This window comes from Synchiropus splendidus, chromosome 1, assembly GCF_027744825.2.
Source record: "Synchiropus splendidus isolate RoL2022-P1 chromosome 1, RoL_Sspl_1.0, whole genome shotgun sequence".
Lineage (NCBI taxonomy): Eukaryota > Metazoa > Chordata > Actinopteri > Syngnathiformes > Callionymidae > Synchiropus > Synchiropus splendidus.
Window position 1 is genome coordinate 50,842,771 of NC_071334.1, and position 27,155 is coordinate 50,869,925.

At 44.5% G+C, this 27,155-nt stretch overlaps 2 protein-coding genes and 1 long non-coding RNA gene across 8 annotated transcripts; 2 read left to right on the plus strand and 1 right to left on the minus strand.

The window, feature by feature from the left end:
* Positions 1-5,828: 5,828 nt before the first annotated feature.
* On the plus strand, positions 5,829-14,902 carry LOC128746565 (ly6/PLAUR domain-containing protein 6-like). Its single transcript, XM_053843695.1, has 5 exons — positions 5,829-5,860; positions 11,468-11,598; positions 12,335-12,433; positions 12,517-12,647; positions 12,712-14,902. Exons 2-5 carry the CDS (start codon positions 11,493-11,495, stop codon positions 12,862-12,864), a joined length of 489 nt encoding a protein of 162 aa, XP_053699670.1. The 5' UTR covers positions 5,829-5,860; positions 11,468-11,492; the 3' UTR covers positions 12,865-14,902.
* A 525-nt stretch (positions 14,903-15,427) lies between these two features.
* On the minus strand, positions 15,428-18,855 carry mmadhca (metabolism of cobalamin associated Da). Of its 3 annotated transcripts, XM_053877280.1 has the most exons (9): positions 18,226-18,855; positions 17,815-17,847; positions 17,557-17,689; positions 17,160-17,377; positions 16,425-16,530; positions 16,245-16,357; positions 16,084-16,170; positions 15,755-15,979; positions 15,428-15,692 (listed from the first exon to the last, which is right to left on the minus strand). In XM_053877280.1, exons 1-8 carry the CDS (start codon positions 18,367-18,369, stop codon positions 15,761-15,763), a joined length of 1,053 nt encoding a protein of 350 aa, XP_053733255.1. In that variant the 5' UTR covers positions 18,370-18,855; the 3' UTR covers positions 15,428-15,692; positions 15,755-15,760. The 3 variants fall into 3 exon arrangements, with proteins under 3 accessions (XP_053733255.1, XP_053733264.1, XP_053733246.1); XM_053877289.1 differs by lacking the exon at positions 18,226-18,855 and adding an exon at positions 18,091-18,203 and having other exon boundaries at positions 15,428-15,979; XM_053877271.1 differs by having other exon boundaries at positions 15,429-15,979; positions 18,226-18,854.
* LOC128765989 (uncharacterized) lies at positions 18,549-26,644 on the plus strand. Of its 4 annotated transcripts, none has more exons than XR_008415940.1 (6): positions 18,549-18,986; positions 19,338-19,467; positions 19,534-19,652; positions 20,191-20,274; positions 20,408-21,162; positions 22,378-22,887. It is a non-coding gene; the product is annotated as an uncharacterized LOC128765989 (long non-coding RNA). The 4 variants fall into 4 exon arrangements; XR_008415939.1 differs by lacking the exon at positions 18,549-18,986 and adding an exon at positions 26,450-26,644 and having other exon boundaries at positions 19,125-19,467; positions 22,378-22,777; XR_008415941.1 differs by lacking the exon at positions 18,549-18,986 and having other exon boundaries at positions 19,125-19,467; positions 20,408-20,609; positions 21,015-21,162.
* The last annotated feature ends 511 nt before the right edge of the window (positions 26,645-27,155 follow it).

Genomic DNA, 27,155 nt, shown 5'->3' on the forward strand with positions numbered 1-27,155 from the left:
CAACAGCATATGAATGATGTCTAACTGTTGAGTCATAATACAGTTTCTGTTCCTCATGGGCGACCATATTGTTTAGCCGGGCCACCTTGAACGCAGTGTCAAGTTTCAATGCTAATGAGGTGACAAAGTCAGGGTGCGTCAGCCCCTGATGTTGTCGACCAATTGGCACGAGCATATCCATGGGTGTTCTAGCCTCCCTTCCGTGTGTCAGGTAAAAAGGAGTGAAGCGTGTTGATGCATGGACTGAAGTGTTGTACGCAAACGCCACATGTTTCACGAAGTCATCCCATTCACCACCACAGTCAAGCAATGCTCTGGCCAGTTGGTTGATGAGAGTCCTGTTAAAACGTTCAACCATGCCATCCGATTTCGGATTATAAGGGCAGGTGCGTGTCTTCTTGATACCCAAAAGCATGCACAGTTTTTGGACAACCTCTGATTCAAACTGTCTACCTTGATCACTATGCAGAACTTCTGGAACCCCATGTGCCAGAACATAATCCTCGAATAAGCAGCCAGCAACAGTCTGAGACGTTTGATTAGCCAGAGCATATAGATTGACATATTTAGTGAAATAATCTTCCACCACCAGCACATATCTATTGCCCTTTGAAGTTACAGGTAATTCAAGAATGTCCATCGCCACCCTCTGAAAAGGCCGTCCTGTTTGTACACCCCCCATGGGCGCACGATGCTTCGGTGTAGGAGTTTTGCGAGTCTGACAGGGAACACATTGTTCGCACCACTGACGAATGTCCTTAAACATGTAAGGCCAATAGCAGGAGACTCTTGCTTTCTCCCAAACTCTGTCAGCCCCAAAATGTGCTGCTAATGGACCACCATGTAGTTGCTTTAATACCTCCTCCACCATTGAGGAGGGAATCACTACTTGGCAGAGAGCCTCGCCAGTGAGTGAAGATGTCAAAGACCGGCAGAGCAGACCATCCTGGAGTGACAAGCGTGAAAACTCTGTCCACAACTTACGCAACCATCGTGAACTGCCCCTCATCTGAAACCTCGTAGGCCGGGACACATTCTCAGAAATCCATTTCACAACGACTCGGATATCTGGATCAGACTGTTGGCGCTGAATCAGAATATCTCTGTCAATAGAAAGTTCTTGTTGGAAAGAACTTGGCACGTCTGTTAGTTCATCAGCATTCAGCTCTGCATTTAGCGAAGCATCCGCTGAAGGGTCCAATAATGCCGCATCAACAGGAGAAGATTCCTCATCCGGTTGAGTCATGACACAATTCACCCCTGATGAGACTTGCGGTGAGAAACCACCCTCAACCACACACGACCTGACTTGAGGGCGTCTCGACAGAGCATCTGCATTAATATTCAACTCTCCTTTTTTGTATTTGAGGACCCAGTTAAATGGATCTAGCTCCAGAATCCACCTAGCCCTCTTTCCAGACGGATCTTTATCAATGGCCATAGTACGAAGGTTCAATAGCGGTCTGTGGTCAGTGAAGATTGTGAATTCTGCCGACCCCAAGTAATGTCTAAACTGACGCACCGCCCACACAATCGCCCACAACTCCCTATCAAATGTAGACCAGCGTTTCTCAGTGGAGGTTAGTGCTTGACTAGCATAAGCAACCACTCCTTCTAACCCCTCATGATCCTGAGCTAGTACTGCCCCCACAGCCATCAAAGACGCATCAGTGTACACCTTGAAAGGAAGTGTAAAGTCAGGCATCAATACCACAGGCGGAGACGTCAACACTTTTCTGAGATATTGAAAAGCAGCATCACATTCGGGAGTCCAGTTGAAGGGTGTGTCTTTGCAAGTCAGTTTATGAAGTGGAGCTGCATGCAAAGCAAAGTCTTTCACAAAACGTCTATAATATGAACATAATCCGACAAAAGCCCTGACTTCTGTAGGATTTTGGGGTGTGGGCCATGAACAGACCTTTTCAACATTACGGGGATCAGGCTGGAGCCCCTGATTCGATACCACATGTCCTAGGAACACCACATGGTTTTGTGCAAAATGACACTTGCTAGGATTCAGCTTCAGTCCTGCCTTTTGAATCCGGGACAATACCTCACGCAGAGTCAACAGGTGATGCTCGAAGGTAGGACTGTACACCAGCACATCATCCAGGTAAACCATACACACCTGCCATGGCAACCCTCTCAACACCAACTCCATCATGCGTTGAAACGTAGCAGGAGCGTTGGTCAAGCCCATAGGCATCGAGCGCCATTGATAGAGGCCCCTGCCGGTGGAAAATGCTGTCTTTTCTCTGTCTTCTTCCGCCACCTCAACTTGCCAGTAACCATTTGCAAAGTCCAATGTGCTGAACCAGCAAGCGCCAGCCAATGCATCCAGTGTATCATCCACCCTGGGAAGAGGATGAGAGTCTCTTATGGTGATACTGTTCAGGCGACGATAATCAATACAAAACCTCCAGTCGCCATTCTTTTTCTTCACCAACACTACAGGTGAGGCCCACGGACTGCAGCTCTCCTCAATAACCCCCTGAGACAAAAGGGTCGCCACCTGGTTGTCAATCTCCTTTCTCTTCTCCGGTGAAGTTCTGTAAGCTTGTTGCCGAAGTGGGGCATGATTACCAGTTCTAATATGGTGTTTTACCAGTGAACATTTACCTGCCACAGCTTTCGATACATTAAAGATGTCCTGGAACTCTTCAAGTAATTCCATCAACTGGATCTTCTGATGCCCCTCAGCTGGAGATTCCCGTAATGACTCCATAATACGGTCTTTATTTGGCATCACTGCTTCAGCCACACAAAGAGGTTGTGGAAGTGACAGCACTTCGGTCTCGTTCCTTGAAAAAAACTCACCAAGGTGCATGCCTTTCTTCAACACCATGTCTTGATCTGTTGGATTCAAGATTCTTGCAGTGGTGACTCCATCTTTTACGTGAGTAACGGTATGAGCCACAACACATTCACATGTAGAAGGTAAGTTAGGGGATAGATACCCCACAAAGTCCATGTTCTTATCTCTACCCACAGCAGCAGAAACACTTACTGGCAGGAGTGTCTCACTGAGGGGAGGCAAAGTCACGTCCGATGATACTGAGACATTGCAACATAAAGGGATCAAGTCCTTGTCCTGCATAAGGGGGACGACCACATCCCATAACTGTAGTCTTTGATGGGTATAATCCAAAAGAGCGTGATTCAAAAGAAGGAAGTCCAGTCCAAGTATTGCAGATTGGGATGACTCTCTTAGCACGTAAAACCTTTGTTGCCAAGAGTGCTCACCAATGCGCAGAGTCACAGTTATTGAGCCTAATGTGTCCAGCATCTGTCCATTCACAGCATGAGCCACCACAACAGCAGTCTGTAGGGGTCGTTTGCGCAAAGAAGGAACTGACATGCGAAAATCTGCACTAATGAACGACTCAGTGGACCCAGAGTCAACCAAAATGTTCACTTCAGTGCCCTCAACGCTGCCCCTAATATATGACGTGCAGCAGTGTTGCTCCCTGGAGAGTTGATGCAGGTCTCCATGTAACTCAGGGCCCCTGGTGACCGTAGCTGGTGTCTGGCCCACAACATCAGCTACTGAGCATTTCCCGACTGATTGCCCGCTTCCCCTCTCCTGGGAGAAAGAAAACGCACACCTCCCCGTCTCGGAGTGTTTCCACCTGTCGCCTCTGGACTGCGCCGGCTGGGGGACCGGCCTCGGTCTCCAGCATTATGCACTCTCTCCTGACTGGGTTCCCGGTTCCTTTCCCGCCAGCGCCGGTCGGACAAAGTTGACTGACAGTCCAATTCTCCACAAGTGCATCTACACCTTCGTCCACGGTTTGACCACTCACACTCTTTCCTGTTTGCCTGCCTTCTCAATCTGTCATTTTCCTCCATTATTTTCTTCATCTCCACTCTCATTTCCCTCATCTCATCCAGTAAACGATCCAATGATGACTGTGTACAAATAGAATTCACAGTACCAGCTGCTTGCAGAACAGGGGCGGAGCGTTGATAAGGGGTCCCGTAATCCATCTTTAGAGCTTCCCTGGCCATCTCGCACCTGCTCGCGATCATCAAAGCTTCTTCCAGATCTGTTGCCCCCTGTTCATGGCACTTTGCTCTTAAAGCCGGGTCAAGTCCAGCTAAGAACCGGCGGTACTTCTCCTCCCTCTGTGCCACCTGTCCATAGTTTGGGAATGCTTCATGCACGAGTCGACTAATGTCCGCAGCATAAACGTCCAAACTCTCACCGGGGGCACGCATCCGGGCGGACAGATTCGTTCTGAAGCGGTCCAGAAAGTAGCCATGACCAAACGCCTCCATCAATCTCGCCTTCACGGCCGCATAGTCCCTCTGCACTGCCCTCGGTAGGCTGTCCCACAGTAGGAAGGCAGCTTTCGTCAGTCGAGTTGGCAAAATGTGACTCAGTTCATCTTCACATTCCTGGTCATTATTCCCAACCAACGCACTCACGGCCACCTCATACTGTCGGACCCAGCATGGGAAGCCCTGCTCCTCGTCTCCGGCGAAGGGCGGGGGTAGTTCGATGCGAACGTTGCCTGAGTAGTAACGGTCACGGCGTTCGAACTTGGTGTCTGTTGAGTCGTCCACTTGTTCCCACATCTTCCTCAGGTCCAAGCTCTCGAACAACTAACGACCTGGCTACACGCGGTATTTTTCTTCCACGTGCTGTCTGAAAACTTCACACTACCTACAGCGGTTAGCAGGTGCTAACTCTAACTTCCACACTGCAGCTTAAGCGACGAATTCTCACCCGCACGGTGATCCCACCGCTGCCACCAATGTAGCCGAGCTGTTCTGCAGAAGAGGAATTGAGGACTCAAGAACTAGATTGTTTCATTGAACAGCGGCCCCGAACGTTGCCGCTCCTTTATTGTCAACACCAATCAACCGTTCCACATTTCCGTTACCCCTCCAAAATAAAACGGACCCGCGCGTAGCGACAGAGACAAACAACAAATATAACTCCTTACACCACAAAGGTCGCTTTGAGGGCCAATTGTTTTTCAACAAGTAAATGTTCCACACTTGGGTTATCATCCGCAGTTGACACTATATGCACCTCTCCAGATGACCGACGCCCACGGGAGGAACTTCCAATATGCATTTCAGATATAAAAACATGGATTACAGAGAACTTTCTTCAGATCAACCAGGACAATTCTCAATCAATGAGGTCTGGAGTGAAGTGAAATTCTTTTATCACAACACTGAAGTAAAAAAAAAAAAACCTTTACTGTGATCTTAGCATTTGCACTAGATACTTCCACAGGAAAAGTGAACTCACAGCAAAAGTAAATGATGGCGCCAGTATTCAAAGCTCTGCATTGGACATCTTGACAGCATAAGAATTAATTGTAAGATTCTTTTATTGGTTTACAAATGATGCTTTTACCACAACTCCCTGTTTTAGCACCCATTTCTGTCAGATTTTCTTTTTTTTTTTTTGTCATTCATCTGTCTTTAACTGCCAAGGTTTGTCCATTTCCAAGCGTTTTCAAGTAAACATTTAAGTTATGAGGTACAGCGGCGCCATCCATATCGACAAGTAAATGCAGAATATTAAACATTTAATGGGTCAGTTTCCTTCCATAGAAAGTACGTGACTGTCCAGGCTCTCGTTACGAGACAAATAAATACATAAATACATTTTAAAAAACAATGTTTTAGTACTTAGTACACACGCATTTGAAGCGTGGGGCGTTTACTAATGTACCATATTATAATAAACGATTCGAAATCACGTGGTTATGTTTACGTTCGCGTGTCGAGCAGTAGTGGCGATGACGCGTTTGACGTCAGCGCGCCCGCTCCTGGTCCCCGCCGCGCAGCCTTCTTTGGTGACGGACGGAGTCTGGAGGAAGAGGGACCCAACGCTGCTGCGGTAGGTGAAGATTCCACTTTTTCCGCTTTTACCCAAACCAACCAAGACGCCGATACTTTTCTCTGCAGTGGAAGTGTGTTTTGGTCTGGCGGTTCGAGCGTCACTTTCTAGATTGTGAGTCCACTTTGCAAGTTGGTGTCATCGCATCCCGGTTGTAATTCTGAAAATTCTACTTTGAAACGTTGATTCTTTTTAAAATTATCGGTGACAAAGGAAGGTCGTTTTAGAATGTCAGTGAAACCATGGGGGGTTGCTGATCCCCCCCACATTAATCATATAAATAGACTCATTCATTATTCACGAAGTCTTAATTATCAAGCAAGCAATGCGAACCTTAATGTTTTTTTTTTTAATCGGAGCCTACATTCATTCTTACCCTCAAATTAGCTGTTATTATATATATATATATATATATATATATATATATATATATATATATATATATATATATATATATATATATATATATATATATATATGTGAGTCCAACTTCATTGTTAATGGACCGACGTTTATTAAAAACAAAAAGGAAAACCACTAAAAAGCAGGATTCTATGTTGTTAAAGGGACATGTAAAACTAGGCAACAAGACAGACTTAACTCAGAGATCTGTAAAGCCACTCTTGTGCTTTTGAAGACTAAGGTGAGATGATGTAGGTTTGAGTGAATATAATAAAAAAAACGGATGAAAAGACTGAACAAACATTGGTGTGAGCTGGGCCAGAATGTTAGAGCGGTGTAAGTCTCGCTCTTGTCGGGCAGACACCAGCATTGAGTGTGACCCTGACCCTGCTGTGGTCATGATCTCCGTGTGTAACAAGAGCAGAAGTTAAGCCTGTGCCATGTGTGTCTGGTGGGCACCAGCAGCAGGAACATGGCAGGTGGCCCAAATCTCTTCCTCCGCTTGGCATCTCGGACAAATCTGCCGCCTTTCATATGCCTTCAGTTTAAAGTGTTTTCAATTTCACCGCCTGATTTCCGTGAACCCACTGACTGGTCCGGTCCTGGTCAGTAATCCTGCTGGACTTCCTTGTTCATTTTGATGCCTGTGGGCAGGTGACAGTGGAGGCCACCAGCATTATGTTTCATGTTGTCCGTTCGTGCGTATAACCTTTACATTCTTGTGAATATCTCAGGAACACCTGCAGGGATTTTCATTACACCTGGTACACATGTCCGCTCACATTTGGGGATGAAGTGATTAAAAGGGAGGTCAAGGTCATGGTGGCAGAGAGCGAACAGGCGGAGGGCGAAGACGTACATTTGAAGCTGTGATTGGTTACTCATGAAGAGCCTTTGTCTGTATGTAGCTGGCTTTCATGACTAAATCAAGTACTTGAAGGGTGTGTACCCAGCCAGACAGCGCTGTTACATCATTGCTGGGTGTTTTCAGGTTGGTGATAAACAACTTTTGTTAATTTTGGTTCACACTTGATGCTGCATTCGAGAAGAATAAGGTTAGAAGCATCTACAAATCTAGGGCTGCTCAGATCAGGCTGATCACCGATACCGATATATCACATGGACTGACAATGCATTTGTTATCTAAATGTTGAGACCATCTGTGTACATGATGTGAAAACATGAACCATTATATCATTTTAATTCAGACACGTTTTTATATACCTCTTCAAGGAGGCAAACTGTAGAAAAACCTTGCGGAATGCAGCAACTATTCTGTCGGAAGGACAACTGAAAAACGTTTCATTTGATGTGAGACGTCGCAGGTGGACATCCAGAGACTTTATGTTCATGAATTGACATACTGGCAGTTTGTTGTGGGACTCTGACACAGCGAGCACTGCATTTATGAAAGTTTCCACTCCGGACAATTGCAGAAGTTTCAGATTCCAGTGGCTAACGAATACTGCACCTGACTCCAAAACGGCGACGGATCTGGTCGTTTCCGTATTCACGTAAACGACATCTGAGAAGAGCTGGTCATCTAGCTCGGTGAAATTAATGATTATGTTGTTTCATCATATAAAGAATAACGTATGATAATATGTTTTTGGGCTGTGGGACGAAACCAGAGTACTCGGCGAAAACTCACGTAGGCAGAGCGAGAACTTGCAACTCCACCCAGAAAGCTGGATTCGAACCCAGAACTTTCTTGCTAATGCTAATCAGCAGTGCTAACCATTGCCGCACCGTACCACCCTAACATAACATTTAACATAACATCTTGTAATAATAATTTATATGTTATTATATAAATTGTAACAATATGGTTAGTAACAACAAGTGGGTATTTAATGAACCCTTTAGTTTAAGGAAGTGCCTTTTCACGTTCAAATTTCACATAACAGTAGTTAAAATATGTTTTTGTGCTTGTGTCTCACCAAACTTACCAAGCATGAAACACATGATGGATCATTTAAATAGGTGTGCGTGTTTGAAACGGTACCATCAGTGGCAGCAAGCCTCCCGCCATCTTTGGATCGGCCTCCTCAGTATCACTGTCAATGTTATTTTTTTTAAAAAGTATTGTTCGTTGCTCCGGTCTCACTTCCTCATGTTTCGATCCACTTCAGCTGGCTCTGACGACAGAATCATGAGAGCTTCTGTGCTGTTCTGCTGCAAACTATTCATTTTCGAACCAGAATGTTGACCTTCTCCGCGTACATGAAGAGAACACTTCATTCAGATTTCCGCCTTGGGTCATTCAGCGTTTACCCTCCGAACCCTACCTCCGTTGTCAGGGGAGATGAGGCTTAAACCTCTCTGTTGTGGCTAATCCTCGGTGTTCGGCCCCCTCCTCTGAACAAACTTGACCCAGGCATCTCGGGGACAGCTCAGAGTCGGAGGGCTTATCCCAAGTTCTCTATTCAGCCCACAGTACTTCATTTGGAACGATACAGTAGCAACGGCACTTCATCAATTCAGGGACCCAGATCTCCTGAGTCTTCCAGCGTGTAGCAGCGACGGCGCTATAGTGAAACCAGCATTCCTCATGTGCAGACATGCGTCTGCTTTGAATCAACGTTTCAAAGCAGACGCGTTTACAAACCACCCGCTGATGGTTTTATCTGGATCATGTGACACGACACAGTTTCTCAGAGAGAATTATGCTCGAGGAAAATGTACTATTGTTTACGCACACGAAACTTTAGACTAGGTTAGATTAGATTAGATTCGGCTACGCTAGGATAGGATAGGACAGGACAGGACAGGACAGGATAGGACAGGACAGGACTGGACTGGACAGGACAGGACAGGACAGGACTGGACAGGACAGGACAGGACAGGACAGGACAGGACTGGACAGGACAGGACAGGACAGGACAGGATGGAATAGAATAGGATAGGATAGGATAGGATAGGACAGGACAGGACAGGACAGGACAGGACAGGACAGGACTGGACAGGACAGGACAGGACAGGACAGGATGGAATAGAATAGGATAGGATAGGATAGGATAGGACAGGACAGGACAGGACAGGACAGGACAGGACAGGATAGGATAGACTATACTAGTCTAGGTTAGGATAGGATAGGATAGGATAGGACAGGACAGGATAGGATAGGATAGACTATACTAGTCTAGGTTAGGTTAGGATAGGACAGGATAGGATAGGATAGGATAGGACAGGACAGGATAGGATAGACTATACTAGTCTAGGTTAGGTTAGGATAGGATAGGATAGGATAGGATAGGATAGGACAGGACAGGATAGGATAGACTATACTAGTCTAGGTTAGGTTAGGATAGGACAGGATAGGATAGGATAGGATAGGACAGGACAGGATAGGATAGACTATACTAGTCTAGGTTAGGTTAGGATAGGATAGGATAGGATAGGACAGGACAGGATAGGATGGGACAGGATAGGATGGGATAGGATTGGATAGGATAGGATAGGATAGGATAGGATAGGATGGGATAGGATGGGACAGGATAGGATAGACTATACTAGTCTAGGTTAGGATAGGATAGGATAGGATAGGATAGGATGGGATAGAATAGGTTAGACTAGACTAGGCGAGACTAGACTAGAATAGGTTAGGTTAGGTTAGACTAGGCTAGGTTAGACTAGACTTTGGTAACTGGAACGTGATGAGCAATGACGTCACTTCTCAGCTCAGAGCTCCAACGTCCGATGTATCTGGAACCTAGAGCGACGGTGACTAAACCTCCATTGTGACGTCACATCAAAACTTCACTTCAACACGGACGACGAAGGTTAAAGATGCCAGAATGTCCAGTTGCTATGATTGAAATGCCGAATATCTGTTCCAAATATGATCCCTGAAGATTTGGGCACCGAAACCCAACATTTTCTTTTTTCAAAATCACTTTATTATCCTCAGCTGGTCCAAAAAATTGAGTGATTTTGCTGCTTTGTTATAAGATGAATTCCTCAAATGGTGGTTGTGTTTCTTTCATCTGAGCCAGTAGTTCATTTCTGAACCGAACAGGGGATAAAAATGCTAGTCTCTTGTTACCAATGACACTAGCAGGATTACTGTAGATGGCAGTGTCGGTTCTGATAACATCATATCTGATACACTGATGCACTGAAGAGCATATTATATCCACTACAGACTGTGCATTTCGGGGGTGGGGGGAGCTTTTATTGGGGCGTGGATAATGCTAAAATAACAAGCATTAACAACCAAACACTCAGCCCGATGCCTGGGGATAAAAGATAGCACAGAGACCTGAAAGGCTGATCTTATGTAAACTCTCGACGGCGAAACCAGGTCATGTACTGCTGTACTGTGGACTACCTTTGTGAATACAAAGAGAAGTGAGCACTAAGCTTTTATGATATCTGCCAGTTCAGTACTGCAGACTGCAGGCCTCACATGACGCGGCCCAGAAGAACCAAGAGCGATTGAGCCACGGAGCTGATGTGGAAGGGGAAAAAGGTCTCGAGGGGGACATTTCCTGGTGGAGGACAGTCGCTGTTGACGTCTAATGGAGCCTGACAAAAGACAATGCACTCGCTGACTTGGCTAAAACAATAAATGACCCTCGTCGTGGCTGGAAAGAGGAGTCGTTATGGAGGCGAGGGCTGCTCTCCCAGAAGGCCAAAACCTGCTTGGAATCGAAGCGTTACTTCATCTTCAGTGACAGCGTTAATGGCCACGATAGATGATGTGGCTGGAAGAGACAGAGGTAATGTATTCATCTATTCGGCGGCGAGTATTAGCGGAGGCAGAGATGAATCCTTGGGATATTTAAGCCTGGTGTTTTGTTCAGCGCAACTTTATTTTCACTTGGAGAATAACTCCATTGAGCACCTGAATGTTTCAAGGCTTACGCGAGGGGATGTGAAGCCTCTTCTAGTGTGGAGTGTTTTTACACATTTGCATTTTTTTAAATACATATTCCATTGATTGAATGGAATACGACTCATGCCAAAGAACATTTCGATGAAGACGGAGGCAAGAAGCGAAAGAACGGTGCAAAAGCAGATGGAAATGGAGACAATAAGGGGAGGATTTGCGTGATTGATTTGGGGGCGCAGATGGCTTCCTGGAGGGAGCAGCATGTGGCGCTGATGCGGACACTCACCAGCAGAGGGAGGAGAATGTCAGGCAAATGAGCCGAAGATAGTGAAACACTTTTGTTGAATCCCTGTCTTGTCTGTCTGTCACAGGGAGGCGAGCGATAGATGTCCAGAGATGGAGCCGTGGCCGTCTTGGGCCTGGATCCTGCTGCTGAGCCACGTGAAGGCTGCACTGTCACGTGACTTCACCGCGAAAGACATCGTCCGCTTGCACCCCTCAAGTACTGGCCGGCTTTCTACCCGTGGTTCCTCTATTTATTAGACAATGAGCTCATTCACCATTTGTGAGAGGCCTGTCACAATAATAAACCATAAATGACACAACTGTCAATAATAATCTGGACTGACTCATTTAATGGTGATGCTTCAGGCTTTGTAATGATGACATTCCTCCCTTTGTTTCTACTGCACTGTCATGTGTTTCTGCCTAAACTGTCATTTCACAGCCAGACCGACGCTCACATGATCGACAGGAGGGTTCACTCTGTTCATTCTGCGGTGTCACAAATGCGCCCGGAGATGTGTCTAAGACCGATGTCGAGTGAACGCTCCTGTCAGCTAGCGAAGATAAGCTGCAGAACTAGTAGGAGATGAAGATGAAGAAATGAACATGCACAGGGCAAATAATCGAAGCCAGAAAAATGATCTGCTACTCTGATAAATATGATGTATGCGAGTTAATGAAACATCCATTTCACTGTTTTAGAATCAGAGACTGTTTAGGACACAGCTGGAGGCGCCACATAAGTTCACAACTCCCTCATGTTTAAGCTTTTATATATATATATATATATATATATATATATATATATATATATATATATATATATATATATATATATATATATATATATATATATACATCAGTTGGTATTTTTCTAAGACTGGAGGTTATTAAAGCAGCAAGAGAACGATGTGGTCAGTCATGGGATAATATGTGTTTGGTCTTTTTTCTAGCTACTCCTTTTCCTGGAGGCTTCAAGTGTTTCACATGTCAAGAAGCTGTAGACAACTATGAGTGCAATCGCTGGGCGCCGGATGTCTACTGTCCGAGAGGTAACCAAACGTTTACATGCAAAAGTGTGTCTGTTTCTCAGCGGTCTGGGGAGTATGAAGTGTGAAACTCTGTGGTCCTGCAGAGAGCAGGTACTGCTACACGCAGCACGTGATGGACGACCATGGAGACAGTGTGTCTGTCACCAAACGTTGCTCCACTCGGGAGGACTGCCTGCTGACCGGCTGTTCATACGTCCCTGATAACGGCTATAAGGTGGGTATCAGGGAAAGTCATGAGTGGATTTGAGGAGCCGAAGTAAAAGTGTGTTTGCCTGCAGATGTGTTCGTCTTGTTGTGAAGGGAACATCTGCAACATGCTGGTGCCCAGGAACGAAAGCAGTGCCGTGTTCTCATCCACGTCGCCTCGGAGGGACATTAGATGGGGACTTATGTCAGTGACTCTGAGCTGCATCACCTCAAGACTCATTTGAGAAGACTCAGAAGACCAGACTCCGTTGGGACTATCTGTCAGGTTCCTTTGGGTCATGTTGGAAGGAGCAGAGAAACAAATGGACTTCTCGACATGCTCCTACTAGGGTAGATGAGGTTTCATGAAACAGTAGTGCAGGGTGGATGAGACGGTGTCCTCATTTTCAGAGGCCACTCGCTCTTGGTTCAGTAGGTTTCATTTGATTAGTTGTTCAAGTCCAAACATTATACAGCAGACAGTACCATCTGGTGGCCTCGGAAATTCAGGACACTGTGTCATGAAACCTCATCTGCCCTTCTCTGCTAGAAAGTATGTCTTAACACTCATGGTCCATTTAGATTACCGTATTTTCCGGACTATAAGCCGCTACTTTTTTCTCGCGGTCTGAACCCCGTGGCTTATAAAACAATGCGGCTAATATATGGATTTTTAATACAGGGATATTCCAAGCAATCGATTATGAAAGGCTGAACTGGTTGTGATCTGTGAATGCCGACCACAGCCTGTCATTGCCGGTCACAAAATCCGATCACATGTGACAGAAGCTGTTCTGATGAGGCACCGCCCGCGGTTTGTGATGCGTCCGCGCCTCCCTGCCGACTCGCCACTCGCTTGGCAACGACGTGTTTAATGCGAAAGCTTTTTTCAGTCTGCCATGTCAAGTTTGCATCCTGCAGCACATGCACGTTAAAGGGCGTCAACGCCACGAATTCAATACGATATTTAAAACACCAGCACTTGACGGAGCACAGAGAGTTTTCTGGTGCTCATGAAAGTTAAACTGCAGGAACCAGCGGTCACTCGCGACACTCGCCGGTCTGAGCGTGACGTTCAGAACGCGAAGCATATTGCCCGAGAAATAATCATTAATTTCACCGCGCCAGATGAGCAGTCTTTCTCAGGTGTCGTTTTAAGACGGAATTAACCGCGGCCGAATCCGCTGCAGTCTTGTGTGTGTCAGATGCAGCGTTCGCGGTCCACCACCTAAATCTGAAACTTTTGCAACCGTCCAGAGTGAGAACTTTCATGAAAGAGGTTGAAGACAGCTGCTTCAGCTGAGTGCTCTCCCAGTCTCTCGGAGCATCCCGAGTTTTTACAGTCTAATGAGCATGCTCTTTGCTGGCAAAAATATTGAGCTTCGTCACATCAAACCGATGACATCACAGGCGTTTTATTTACCTTTAAAGCGCTCAAATTGCGCTGTTTTCGCCCGCGTGTCCACAGCTCTGCTAACACAGACGATCTACTGGAGGGTGAAAACAGCGCTTTCTGAACACTTTAAATGTAAATGACATGTGAGGAGTTCATGACTGGAGTTCAGAACATTGGCAAGATTGTTTAATGAGTCAGTCTCGACACTGGACCCCGTTTTCAAAACTAGTACTAGAGGATCGCTAGAAGTGATTCTCATGCATTTTCTGTGGCGCAGACAGCAACGGTGCACCCGCGGCTTATAGACTGGTGCGGCTTATGTATGAAAAAAATCCATTTTCCTTCTTAGATTTGGTGGGTGCGGCTAATATTCCGGTGCGCTCTGTAGTCCGGAAAATACGGTAGTTGATCTGTGTATATTTCTGGAAGATGAGGCCTGTGTGGATATGTGACCCACCAGTAGACTTTTAAAAAAAATATATTTACAGTATGCTTGCTTACTTCATGAATCAGTAGGATAGTCAGTAATTTTCGACTACATTAGTGACGGTGAAATCTAATAAAGAAGCTAAAATAGAACGTTTTTCACCTGTTTTTGTTCAGTCTTTGACAAATGATAGAAATAAACAATTGAATTTTGCTGAAGAACATAAATGTGAAGTTTGGCATTGTACACAACTTTCACTCATGTTAATTGACCTCTTCTTGGTGAATTTTATAGAATATGTGTTGCCGGGTGTTTTTCTTTATAAATTCCCTTGAGGTGTCAAAGCCATTTCTGAGCCTGGAGGAGGTGACTACCTTATGGTAATACTATATACTATGTCTGTCGCATTGGCTGAGCACCTTTGTCCACCAGAGGGAGACATTTTACAGTTTGTAAAACATTTCTGATCACAGTAACTAATCTGTGGCCTTGAATTTCTTGACACATCCTCCTTTAAATTCATCAAGTGCCTATTCAAATAACTGCCTAGTTATTATTGCCCTCCAGGGCGAGACCGCATGTCTGCAGAAGCTTTCCAATGAACATAAGAAATAAAAATACCTGTCTAAATTAAAAACAAGTCGGTGACATACCACTCGTGTCTGCGCTCATTTTCAGAGGCCACTAGATGGCGCTCTTGGTTTAGGAAAAAATGTGAAATTTGATTGAATCGGTTGTTCAAGTCCTAACATTTCACAACAGACAGATTCCATCTGGTGACCTCTGAAAATCAGGACACTGTGTCATGAAACCACATCCACCCTCCAATAGTGTTTCATGAAACCTCATCTACTACTGTTTCAAAGAAGCAAAACACGCGGGTGTTAGAGAACTAAATCGAAACAGTTTTATTCACCACCAAATTATTCCAGAGCAGCTTAAACTATTATTGCCTCTTTCCAGGTTCATCTTAACGTTCTGACCAGAATGAACAACGCATTTTCTGTTCACAGGTAGATTTATTCAACATACTTTTTCAATGTCGCTCTATGACAAAGGCTTGTGCAACAACGCCAGAGTATAAAGCAAAAGTCTCAAGTGTTATCATCCGCGAGTGAGGCAGAGAGCTGGCGGAGTAGATGTTCACATGACACACACACACACACAGTCACACAGTTGTGAGAGGAGCTTTGGACCAAACACCTGCCGTTGTGAGGATCAGCAGGATAAGGTCCGTCGCAGCACCAAATCTGTGTTTAAATCTCAAGTAAGTCCTTGATTCTGTCACCAAGCATGTAATAAGACTACAGACCAGCTTCTACTGCTCGTCGTCCCAGTCACTTGTGAGTCCCTGTAGTCGTGTCACAGCCATGCTGTGAGTGGGAGCGTTGGTAAAAACTGTCCCCACAAACACGGACGTTCCCCTCAGGATGTGGCGAATCACTGTGCAGGCACCTGAAGCCTCGATGTGGAAGCCTGAGTTGCTCAGCTCTCCTTCTGTATGCAGGGAGTTCAGACCAGTGGCTGATGCAAAGAACTGCAGAAGGACAGTCCACATGAAATTATTGATTCGATATACAGCGACCAACACATCATATTGTTGCCTAAGACAACACAAATCTAAATTATCTTCAGACTCACAGCCTTTCCTGTGGATGGATCGATGAAGTCCGCCCAGTAACCTGCCGTCCACAGAGCGAAACACATCTCTTTGGCACCGTTCACGAACTGCAGCGCGGAGAAACCCAGTCTCCATTACACAGATGCTCTCAACATAAAATGCAAATCGTGGCTGGACTCACTCTGTGTAGCAGCTGATCATCGTTCTGCTCCGTCTCCTCACTGAAACTTTTCTGTGTCACGGTGACGACTGTGGCGGCAGCGCTTGGGGCCAGTGGAAACAGCAGCTCAAGATCTGGCGCAGACACACACACCTTAGCACCAGCTAGAGTTAGAAAGATGGCCTGGGAAGTTACAAGTACCTTTTTTTAGCAGCTCAGGGCACGGACTAATGGAACAGTCTGTGTGGGGCTGAGGAAAGTACTGCTCCGCCTTGTGAACTCTTGTTGATACAGGACCAAGTTTATCCTGAAAAACATGAGATTTCATGAATTAGGCTCAACTCTTTACATCTTGTACACTGGACACATTCAGGTTCAGAGGAGAGCAGAAGAGTAGTAACTACAGAAGCTAATGGCGATGTCCCGATCCGAGGGTGTCTCACCTGCCGTTTAGTGAATCCCGCTGACAAAATATTGACAGATTGATACAGGATATCAATCTGTCAATATGACAGGATTTTTGAACATAATTGGACTTTGTTTCCATGGTTTGTAAGAATAAGAATAATGTAAGAATAGTTCTTTTGTTGCAGCAACAACTTCAGCACTTTCAAGAGGAAAAAACAGCAACTTATTTTTCAGCATGTACATATACCGTAATTGTGTAGCTATATTCCATACATCAATGTTTTTAAGCAAAGCATTCGTAGAGTAAGTATTGACTCAGTTATGAATCTGTATCTGAGGGATTAATCCCTCATGAATCGGATTGGTTCAGCAGCAGAAAAATCTGGATTGGGACATCTCTGGAAGCTAAAACGTTTTTGGGAAATAATCTGAATATTGTCCTATGATTAGCTAAAGCATCGGTCATTATTTGGTAATAACAATCCATGATTATTATCGGTTTATTTATTGAGACAAAACAAATCCTACTTGAAACTCAGAGACGAACTGGGCCAGTATGAACTGGACTCTCTCTGTGCTGCTGGGCGCGGACAGTACATCCGGTACTGTTCTGTGGACCAGAGTTTTTCTTCTGCCCTCAATTCCATCCAGGTGGCTGTCGAATCCGACATTACCCGGCAGCTGAAAGCGCTGGTCCTGAGGTCCGAATGGTCCCATGTTTTCATCCGGCCAAACTGTTCTTGGACCTGTGGGCACCAACAGTCTCTTGATCTTTGAGACCCACCACTGCGATCTAACACCACTGTTAGTTTTCCAGTCTTACATAACTCTCAACCAAACCGTTTGAGGTAAGTGAAACCAGGGTTTGAAAAATACAAAATGAAAGCCCTAGTAAACCAAAACCTTCCAGTAATGGTCGTCTCACCTGAATCGGCATGAGATATGGAAACGTAAGGCTCATCTGGGCTTGTGGCAGAAAACATTCTTACGAGGCTGAGTAACCTAAAAGGAGACCTTGCTTGACGGGAAATAATCCACCGGCCTCCTCCACACAGCACCTGCAACACATGAGAAACGCAAAAATAAGAAACATAAAATCACATCTCATATATAACATTAGTAGGAATGTATCAAGTTACGGCAAAGAAATGCTTTCAGTGAAATGGTGGACACAAATACTTACATTGCTAGGCATATTTAGGGTGAACTGCACGACCTATAAGACATAAAAATATGAAAGCGAAAGCAGTAAACAAAACAAGCCGAAGCTAACCACCGCTAGCACAGCAGCTAACATGATGCAACCACCCGAAACGTCCTTCAGAGATCTCAACACGAATTTACTCTCACACATGGGGAATCCAAATAACAAAAATAGATAGTATTCGTCGTCTCATTTCCTCTAAACACTTTCATTGTTATGTAATAAACAAGGCTCAGTTAATAATCCTGTCGATACCTCCACTTGTCTGACTTCCCGTTCGATAAAATCGTACATAGTTTGAAGCATAAATAAGGATTCCTATACACGCACGTAAACAACAACAACAAAAACATTCCAAGACAAGGACATATTAAACACAGTGGATCATACCTCAAAAGCTTCACGTCCGCCCGATGGCAAAACAAATACGGGAAGTGACGAGGGACATTCTGCGCACTCGCACTTCGTCCCATAGTAACAACCATGTTTTGCATCTACTAAACTAAATTTAACAGCTTCATAAAACACAAACATATGCTATAGTGAATACGTTTTGGCTTTGATACAATTTTAGCGGCCAAAAAACAGCTACCGTCAACAAATAATAAAGAATAACATTTTACATTTTGCTCACAAGATGGCAGCAAAACACACTTTAAGAGGAAGGAGGCAACATCCTGCCAAGAATACAAGAATACCAGTGACAACCTGAGACTACACTCTTGGAGGCTCTAAAAGTATATCGGCATTACATATATGAGATTAAAGAATAACGTGCATAAGGTCACATATCCTAGGCTGTACAGGACGTGATAGTAGAGGAACACTGGAGGCATGGACCACACTATCTGCCAATAAATAATGGTCAAAAGAAGCACGACAAACATCGCAGCTTAGAGGAGCAATGCCTTAAAAGGGGCTTAAGAGGTCCTGGTGTGAAAAAAGCTCTGGGGGAACCTCACAAACAATGCGCCAAACAACACAGCACAGATGTCAGGGATTAATTTGAAGAGTCGGTAACCATCCAGAATGATTCAGCTCACTACTTCAAACCAATTTCAATACTCTCGAGTACCTTTTATTCTGCTGAAGCCAGACAAAGCAGCGAGAAACATTCCTGCCGTTGTGAAGAACAAAGTCAGGACGCTGAGGTGGGAAACAAGGCAACTTTAAAACGGACAAATAAAGCCAATAGCAGGCACAAAAAGGATCATAACAAAAATGTGATGGAGTCATGTGAGGGCTACATATTAATTATGAGGTGTACACACTGTCAGGGGAAACACTACGTAGGTGGTGAATGGTTTTGTTCAAATGTTACATGTTCATTTAATGAGTTTTTACTGTCGCTGTAACTCCATATCTGGTGCTTTGAAATCTATTGTCTGAGCCATTTAAATGAACACACCAGCTCTCTCTCCCTCTGGGAAGTGTAAACTGCCCAGAAAGTCTGAAAGCCACAATATCGCATTTTTGGTTTCATTTTCCATTGTGCGAGATAGACGGCACGTGGTACAGCCCCATCCCTGACAGGGACGGCTGACTGAGGCGTCGGAGCTGACAGGACTCGCAGAGGGATTTCACCCCGGGACCACAGAGGGCAGCTGCGCCCGTGTGACACGTCTTATGGGGGTGTGTGTGATGTGGTGATGGAGCACGTGGAGCTACACTGAGAGCTTGTCAACGTCTCTCTCACAGGGATCATTTGTAGCGGCGCTACGGCCTGCATGCAGCTCGACTGAGCCTCCGTGGGCGACACTGCTGAGGCGTGGTGCAGCAGTACAGCAACGCGAGACAGAATTCCACTTCATTTTAATGTAAGCACTACGAATCATACGCTCACCCTGCTGGCTGGGTTTGTCTTTGTCTTACTTTTCAGGGAATGTTGACAGTAGGACAAGGAACAGAAGAGTAGATTTTAGTTCTTGAACCATCTGACTCCATGAACCTTTTGAAGGTTATTCTTCTTTGTGTCTTGTGTAAACATGTTACAAAGAGGCCCAGACTTATCTCCTCCATTGAGCCTCCCACATAGCTGTGGGCATGATCTCAGCAAGGTGTCCTTCCAGTTGCATATGCGTAGAACCAAGGTCATGATAGTAAAAGGAAACGAATGAAAACTAGAATTCACAATCATTTTTGCTTTCTGAAATAAAAATAAAAATGATAATTGTTTAGAAACCTAATGGAAATCAACTAAAATCTTAGCAAAATTGTTCTTCGCATTTTGAGATGATTTAAAATCTATTTATTTTGCAGCTTAATCAATGACGCGGCTACTATATGGATTTTTACCTGCTAAAGAGCGTCAAACCGATGACATCACAGGTGTTTTATTCACCCATGTGTCTGCAGCTGTGCCCACAGAGCCGGTCTCCTGGAGGACCAGAGATGAGAAGCAGCTGCTGAGACCAGCTGTGGTGTCAGAACTTGGGACAAGTGGGTGAAAACAGTACATTTTTAATTAATACATTTAGTTTTAATGTCAATAACAGATGTAAGGAGTTGATGATTCAAGTTCAGAACATTGCCCAGTTTGTTTCATGAGTCAGTCTTTTTGCTCCTCATGCAGTTTCAAGCCTGGTGCACCACTGACGACCTTTCTACGGTGCAGACGACACCACTGCACCCGCGGCTTATAGACCACTGCGGCTTATGGATGAACAAGATGTATTTTCCTCCTTAAATTTAGTGGGTGTGGCTAATATTCCGGCGCACTCTATAGCTCATGGTACTTTCTTCTTCATCGTGAGTGGAGGTTTCCTATGGAAGAGGTTGGTAATACCATTTTTATGTGACACCAAACCAGCCCTCGCAATCCAGGTACATTCATATTAAAAACCCTTCATCTGTTGAACTCCTCAGACAGGATTTGTTTGGTAATTGAAGTGTCCTGGTGCTCTGGAGCCTGGAAACGTAATCCAGCGCCAGAACCTGCCTGATATCAAAAATGTTTCTGAACACACACACACACACACACACACACACATCTCTAACACTGCCTGACACAGAAAATGGCACTGCAGCTCTGTTAAGCTGTGACATATGAGGATGTTTTCCTGAAGCACCTTCGCCCTGGAGGTCACTCTCGCTTGCTGATATGGGAATTAAACCCTGACACCCATGTGATGGCCCTTAAATCCTCACTCTTTCCATTGTGCTTCTGTCCTCCATTAAAGGGTTTCAGGTTAGAGACTGTTATTTCCTGTCTGGCCTGAACATCTGAGGCGAGTCTGGGCTCAACACCCACAGCAAGACTTCAACTGAAAACAACACACAGTGTTCAAGGTGTCATTCCTTCCAAGTTCAACTCTGACTTGAGAACAGGTGCGTGGCATTTCCAAACCTCCCGCCACACCTGACAGTGGCGAGATGTTCCCTCAGCTAGAGGGATGTTAAGCACTTATCCTTACCTTTAGAGAGAAGGTAAATATGAGATTCTCATCTACTAAGACGGATTATTCATTTTTAAACCAGGCCTTATGTATAAGAATGTTTTGCAGACAAAACTGGTAAATACAGCGCTCAGATGTTTCCCTCCAAACATGCATTATTTAAACAATTTCATACAAAATTCATGTTAAGGATTGCAAACTTGTTTGAGACTTTCATGGAAATATATCCCGAATATTCTGGCTGCCAGATAACAGCCATATTTACCAGTTAAGTATTTCAGTAAGCAGTTCAAGTGTAGTTCCCGTGGGACGTGATTAACGTGGTCCCTGTTGAGGACATTAGCCTCTGTGATTCACTTGTGCCGTCGGTGTAAATGCTAGATCTCCATCATCAGCGTCAAAGAAGCTCCATCTTCGGGTCCCCCGGGTGGGATCTCCGCAATGGTCCTCATTTATCGGGTCTTCACCTCCAAATTCATTTTATCACTGTTGGCTTTCGACTGGATATTGTTCCTGATGGGAGAATATGGCCACAGCGGGCGCAGAGCGTTTGGGAGGGCATGAACGGTGCACAGCGAATATAAATAGTGAGCCAAGCACTCGGCTGCCTCATTAGTCCGCTGACATGAGCTTTGGGAGCCAGTGAATGCATCATTAAAACTGTCAGGGCTCGGAGGGTTTCTTAAAAAGTGAAAAGTGTTGGAATAAGCAACATAGGAAAGGCATAAATGGCAATTCAGTGAAAGCTCTGATCATGATCTCTGAATGATAATGCTGTACTGTGGTTATGGGTGGGTGAGGCTTCATGAAACAGTGTCCTATTTTCAGAGGCCACCAGGTGGCGCTCTTGGTTTGAAACTGATGTGAGGTTTCATTGAATTAGTTGTTCAAGACCAAACATTTTGCAGCAGACAGTGCCATCAGGAGTGGACTCTGAGAATCTGGACACACCATTCAACACTGTGTCCTCCGCCCTTCATATTGCTACGGTGCTCTTGGTTTTAAAGTGATGTGAGGTTTCATTGACAAGGTTGTTCAAATCCAAAGATTTTTGAGCAGAGAGCGCCATCTGGTGGAGTCTGAAACTCAGGACACTGTGTCATGAAACCGCATCAACCCAACACAACTCTTTCATCTCATCTCACAGAGTTGGAACTCTGATAAATGACTTAATGCTGGTGTTCCTGGATCACCATTGTGGAGGCCCTCACAACCTCCAATAGACAGCCTTTGGATCAGGGTCCCAGCTGGTCTCACCACCCTCGTCCAGGCCTACCCCAAGGACATCCAGCTCAGCTTGTCAACAGCAGAGTCACCCTTGCCATGGAGGTCATCACCCAGGCCTGTCGCTGGGATCATGGTGGACAGCCGATGAAACAAGGGCTGAGGTTGCCACTGGTCAGAGCTGACATGGATGATCTCACCACCACCAAGGCTTGCACAGTACGACTACTTAGAAAACTCCAGGAAAACGTGAAACTGGCTGAAGGTCATGTCAAGAGAATCCAGAGGCATTTCTGTCATCAAGGGGAAACGCTTCTTCCTTGGTGAGGAATTCCAACAGTCTCTGAGAAGCATGTGAAGAGTCTAAGTTGTTGGCCTGACGCCTCCCTCAAAAGCTCTTTGGTCATAAATTGGTGATTATGAATAAAGGCAATCTAATCTAATGTAATCTAATCAATCTTGTTTTAGTACTATATTTTCGAGTACTAGTGCTCAGTTTTAGTTGACTAGTGCACTAGTACACCTTACAAGTAATGTTCACTAGTCGTACATATAGACATCTAGTGGGACTAGTAAACTCTAAAACACATACTTGTGCCACTAGCAACCCTTATATGCCAATAATTGGGCAGGAAAACATGAATTCTGGCTTCTTATTGTCTACTGAAAATATTTTAGCCTATCAGAGAGCAGAATTTGGCTATAATCCCCCCTCCATTTGCATTACATCTGCTAGTACTACTAGTGCAATTTAAGATTTTCCTAGCAGGCTGGCAAACCAAAAACTGCTTGTGAACATTTTGTTGTTGCTGTTTTGTTCTGTGTTGTTTTGAAGTAACTATCAGTAAACAAAGTAGTTTTACTAGTGAAGTTTTTTGCGCACTATATGATCCAAGTGAAGCAGAATTGTCAACTAGTATACAATTTTGAGTTACATGTACTACTAGTAGACTTCGAAAATAATCACTCATAGCTTTACTGGTGATACTAGTAACACAGAACCGTCTACTAGTTTGCTATCTTGCTTCACCTGTACCATTTAGGCTCACATTAGTGCCCAAAAAACTAGTTAAACTTATTCTATGTATTCTAGTATTTCCAGTACTACAAAAAAATGTTTATTTTCTATGGGAGAGGATGCTACACCTGCTATTCCCAGTCTGGCAGGGGAGTTTGGCATCAGTATAGGATGCAAAAGTCCACCTCCCAATGTCAATATATTATGCAACGTGAGTGAGGGAGTGTTGCTCTTGAGATAGCAGTTCTTCATGAGTCATATTTGCTCAGATGAGAGGCTCTAAACCGAGTCATTAATGAGACTTTATGAACAGTAAATACCCCTGGAGGCTGTTAAAAACCCTCACGCACAGATCCACGACACTGGATGGTGAACGATGCGTTCCATGTCCTAAACAGAAGCTATGTCGAGTTCCATCAGTCTGAAGGGTTTTCCAGCTTTCTACACTTCCCGTCGCTCTCGCTCTCGATGATGTGCCGGCATTGTTCTAGAAAAGTTACAGTAACTAGCTCAGAATGCCGCTCCACACAGAGGAGATCAGAAACAGGAGGCTCTCACTGTAGGTGATTTCACCCGCTGCTCATTTGTCGAAGTGCATTCCAAAGCGCCCTCAGCACTGTCAGTGTCGCTGAACTGTGCAATTAGACCTTTTCCCCAGCAGTCAGCCTCGGGCCACTGTCACTAATGAGCTGTGTGTGTACCTACGCTTCACTGTTCACACTGTACTGTGTACATGTATGGGCCACCCCGGGGTGCATCCGAGCGCTGACACGTCGTAGCAGATGACACCACCTGAGAGGCGCGGGCCCGTGCAGCCGAGAGCTCATCAGAATTCACGGCCGTTCTAATGGCCGGGAAGATGAGTGTGACTCAGTTTGCATGTGAGACACTGCAGTGTGAGACTCAGCCATCAGTTACGCTGTTTTACATATCATTATGCTGTAATTCCACACACGGCAGGTAAACATTGGAACTGTTTAACATAGACACCCTGTGTTGTTCACTCACTCCAGGGCCAGCGAGCTGCAAACCCTCAGCACAAAAAGGCTTTTACAACAATACCCAATCATATCCCCCATTTAAAACAATAAAACGCTGCTTTTGGCAAATGAACCCTGCACCTGACTATTCACTTTATCACACAAGGTCTCTTAAGGTTAAGGTTAAGGTTAAGGTAGCTTTTATTGTCAATGTGATATGCATTACATAATGTCATTACTCGGCGGCCTGTGCAGTGACATATACCATGTATAACATACTTACATAACTTACATAACATCCAATATATATGACTGGTGGAATGTGTGCATGATGAGATGGTGAGAAAAAAAAGCAGGGGGCAACCATCGTGCAAAGTTTAGAGTGTAGTGACAAGGCTACAGGTGCACAGTGCAGTAGCTCAATGCTAAGTGCACTGGATGTAAATAGCGAGAACTGTAAAAAAAAAAAAATAAAAAAAATAAAAATGACAACAATGTCAAGTTAAAAATGAGAGCGCAAACATTTAAAGTGCAACTAGGAGTGCAAGAGTGACAGTGTAATGTACTGTGTATTGTGGGCAGTAAAAACAGTAGAATTGTGCAAAAAACAAACAAACAAGTAACTATTGTAATGTAAACAGTGATGCAGAGTCAACAATACGCAACCCAGACATAATGTAGATTTAACTTCTGGATCACATATTTATTTCCTGCCACACAGTACTGTATCACCCAAAGACATTGAGCAGTCACAGATGGCTTGCAGGTACCAAAACGTGCAAAACGGTTGGCTCACGCCTAAAGACACCGCGAAACAAAACAGGACGCTTGCTGCTGTCAACATGAAAGTTGGGGGATTTACATGCAATTTAGCATTTTCTGGTGGCGAGTATATTAAATTGCTATATTTACCATTCGTGTGTGTGAGTTGCTGATGGAAATGACATCTTTATTCAACACACAATTGTGCAGTGATTATCGTGAGGAGGCTTCGCTCCAGTGAAAGCTGTGTGGAGCACTTTTCCTCAGCATCTACCAGACACTCTTTTAACTGGGGTCTAGTATCTAGTATGTTTCTAGTCGCACTCCAAACTAATGCGGCCACAAATAGCAAAAACAAACAGTTAGTTGTCGTACGACAGCTAATGCTTTTGCAGCAATGGTGGTGAAGGAAGGTGAAGACAACAAACATATGACTGCACAGGCACGTTTTGTCTTAAGATCATTCAGAACAGCAACATTTGGAAAGCAGCCAGAGGCAGAACAATGTAAATGAAAAAATTATTACTTTTGCATTACACAGTTCAGTAAACATGAAATATGAATTGAATGTCAGCCAACTTATTATTAACTTATTAACTTCAATTATTTGAAGAGATTTTTTATAAGTTTTGGGGGGAATTTGGGGGATTTGTATTAGTTTGGGGGAGTTTCTAGACCATTCCTCAACATTCTTAATCTTCCCTTGTAGATGAGTATCTTTGTTTATTTACATTTTGGGGGCCCATTTACAGTGGCCCTGTCTAAAGTACAGCCCATTTTAATCATCGTTTTGTAACGCTGTTTTGGGGTCGCGTGATAACAAAACAAACAGAAGCGGCATCAACTGAAAAGGGACGCAGTTTATTAAAGAAAATCAAGGAGCACAAAGTTTGGTTACTTGAGCTGAGACAGTAGCGAAAACCACACGTGTGGACAGACCTCAACTGAAACAAACAGAACGGCTCCCACTAGTGCTCACCACCAAAAACAACAGAATGTGAAGTTCTCACATTTGGATTGTTACAGTTACCCCCACTTCTCTAAAGAGACTTTTGCTAATAATGTTTCTCCCCTACCACTTCTCAAAAACAAATTGTTTTAGAGGCGTGTCACTGACTCTTCAAAGCCCCAACTAAAGGGATGTGATCATTTTTAGAATTCTGCATTGGGGAAGGCCATGTTTCCGTTGCTAACTATTTTTGAATGACTTCTCTGAGGATCTGCTTTTTTTTTAGCTGCCAATCGCTTCAGCTTGGTGATTGAAATGAGGACCAGTGACAAGACGCCACAGACGACAACTACGAAGCATCAGAGAGGATGAAGATCATTCGAGTCACGTCTGAGAAGCACAGACTCAAATTCTTTGCATGATTTCAGCTTCTTAGTCAACAGAATTGAAGAAGCCCTTAAGGACACTGGCTCTTCACAGTAGCTGGGCCAAGAATTTGAACGTTTATTTGACTGCAATCTGGACGTTCACCTCTAGATGTCTCTGAATTCCACAACGCTCGTAAAAAAAAAAAAAAAAAAAAAAAGCTCCAATGAGAGGAAGAAACCGGCTCCTGTGATTTGTGGCGGCTCATCCCTTTCACCATAATTCATAGTTCCAATTTACCATCTGACATTCATGTTTGTCTGCTCGCCTAAATGACTGTTATTACATCAACATGCCGAGTCTTTATGCTAGTGGAGGCATATTGAAAGTGTAATTGTGTCAGAATGAATTACAAGACAGATTGTAATGACTCAGTTGCTCATCTCAGCAGGACTCCAATGCTCCTGTAAGGTCAGCCAAGGCGATGAGCCGGTCCAGACAGATGAAACTTTGAAGGTCAGAATGACAGGCTGACGATTTAGCACCACTTCGATTGTGTTTAAAGATGCAGAAGAGGAATGTACAATATTTTGTTTACTGCCATTTGCTCATTCTGGAACAGCCTT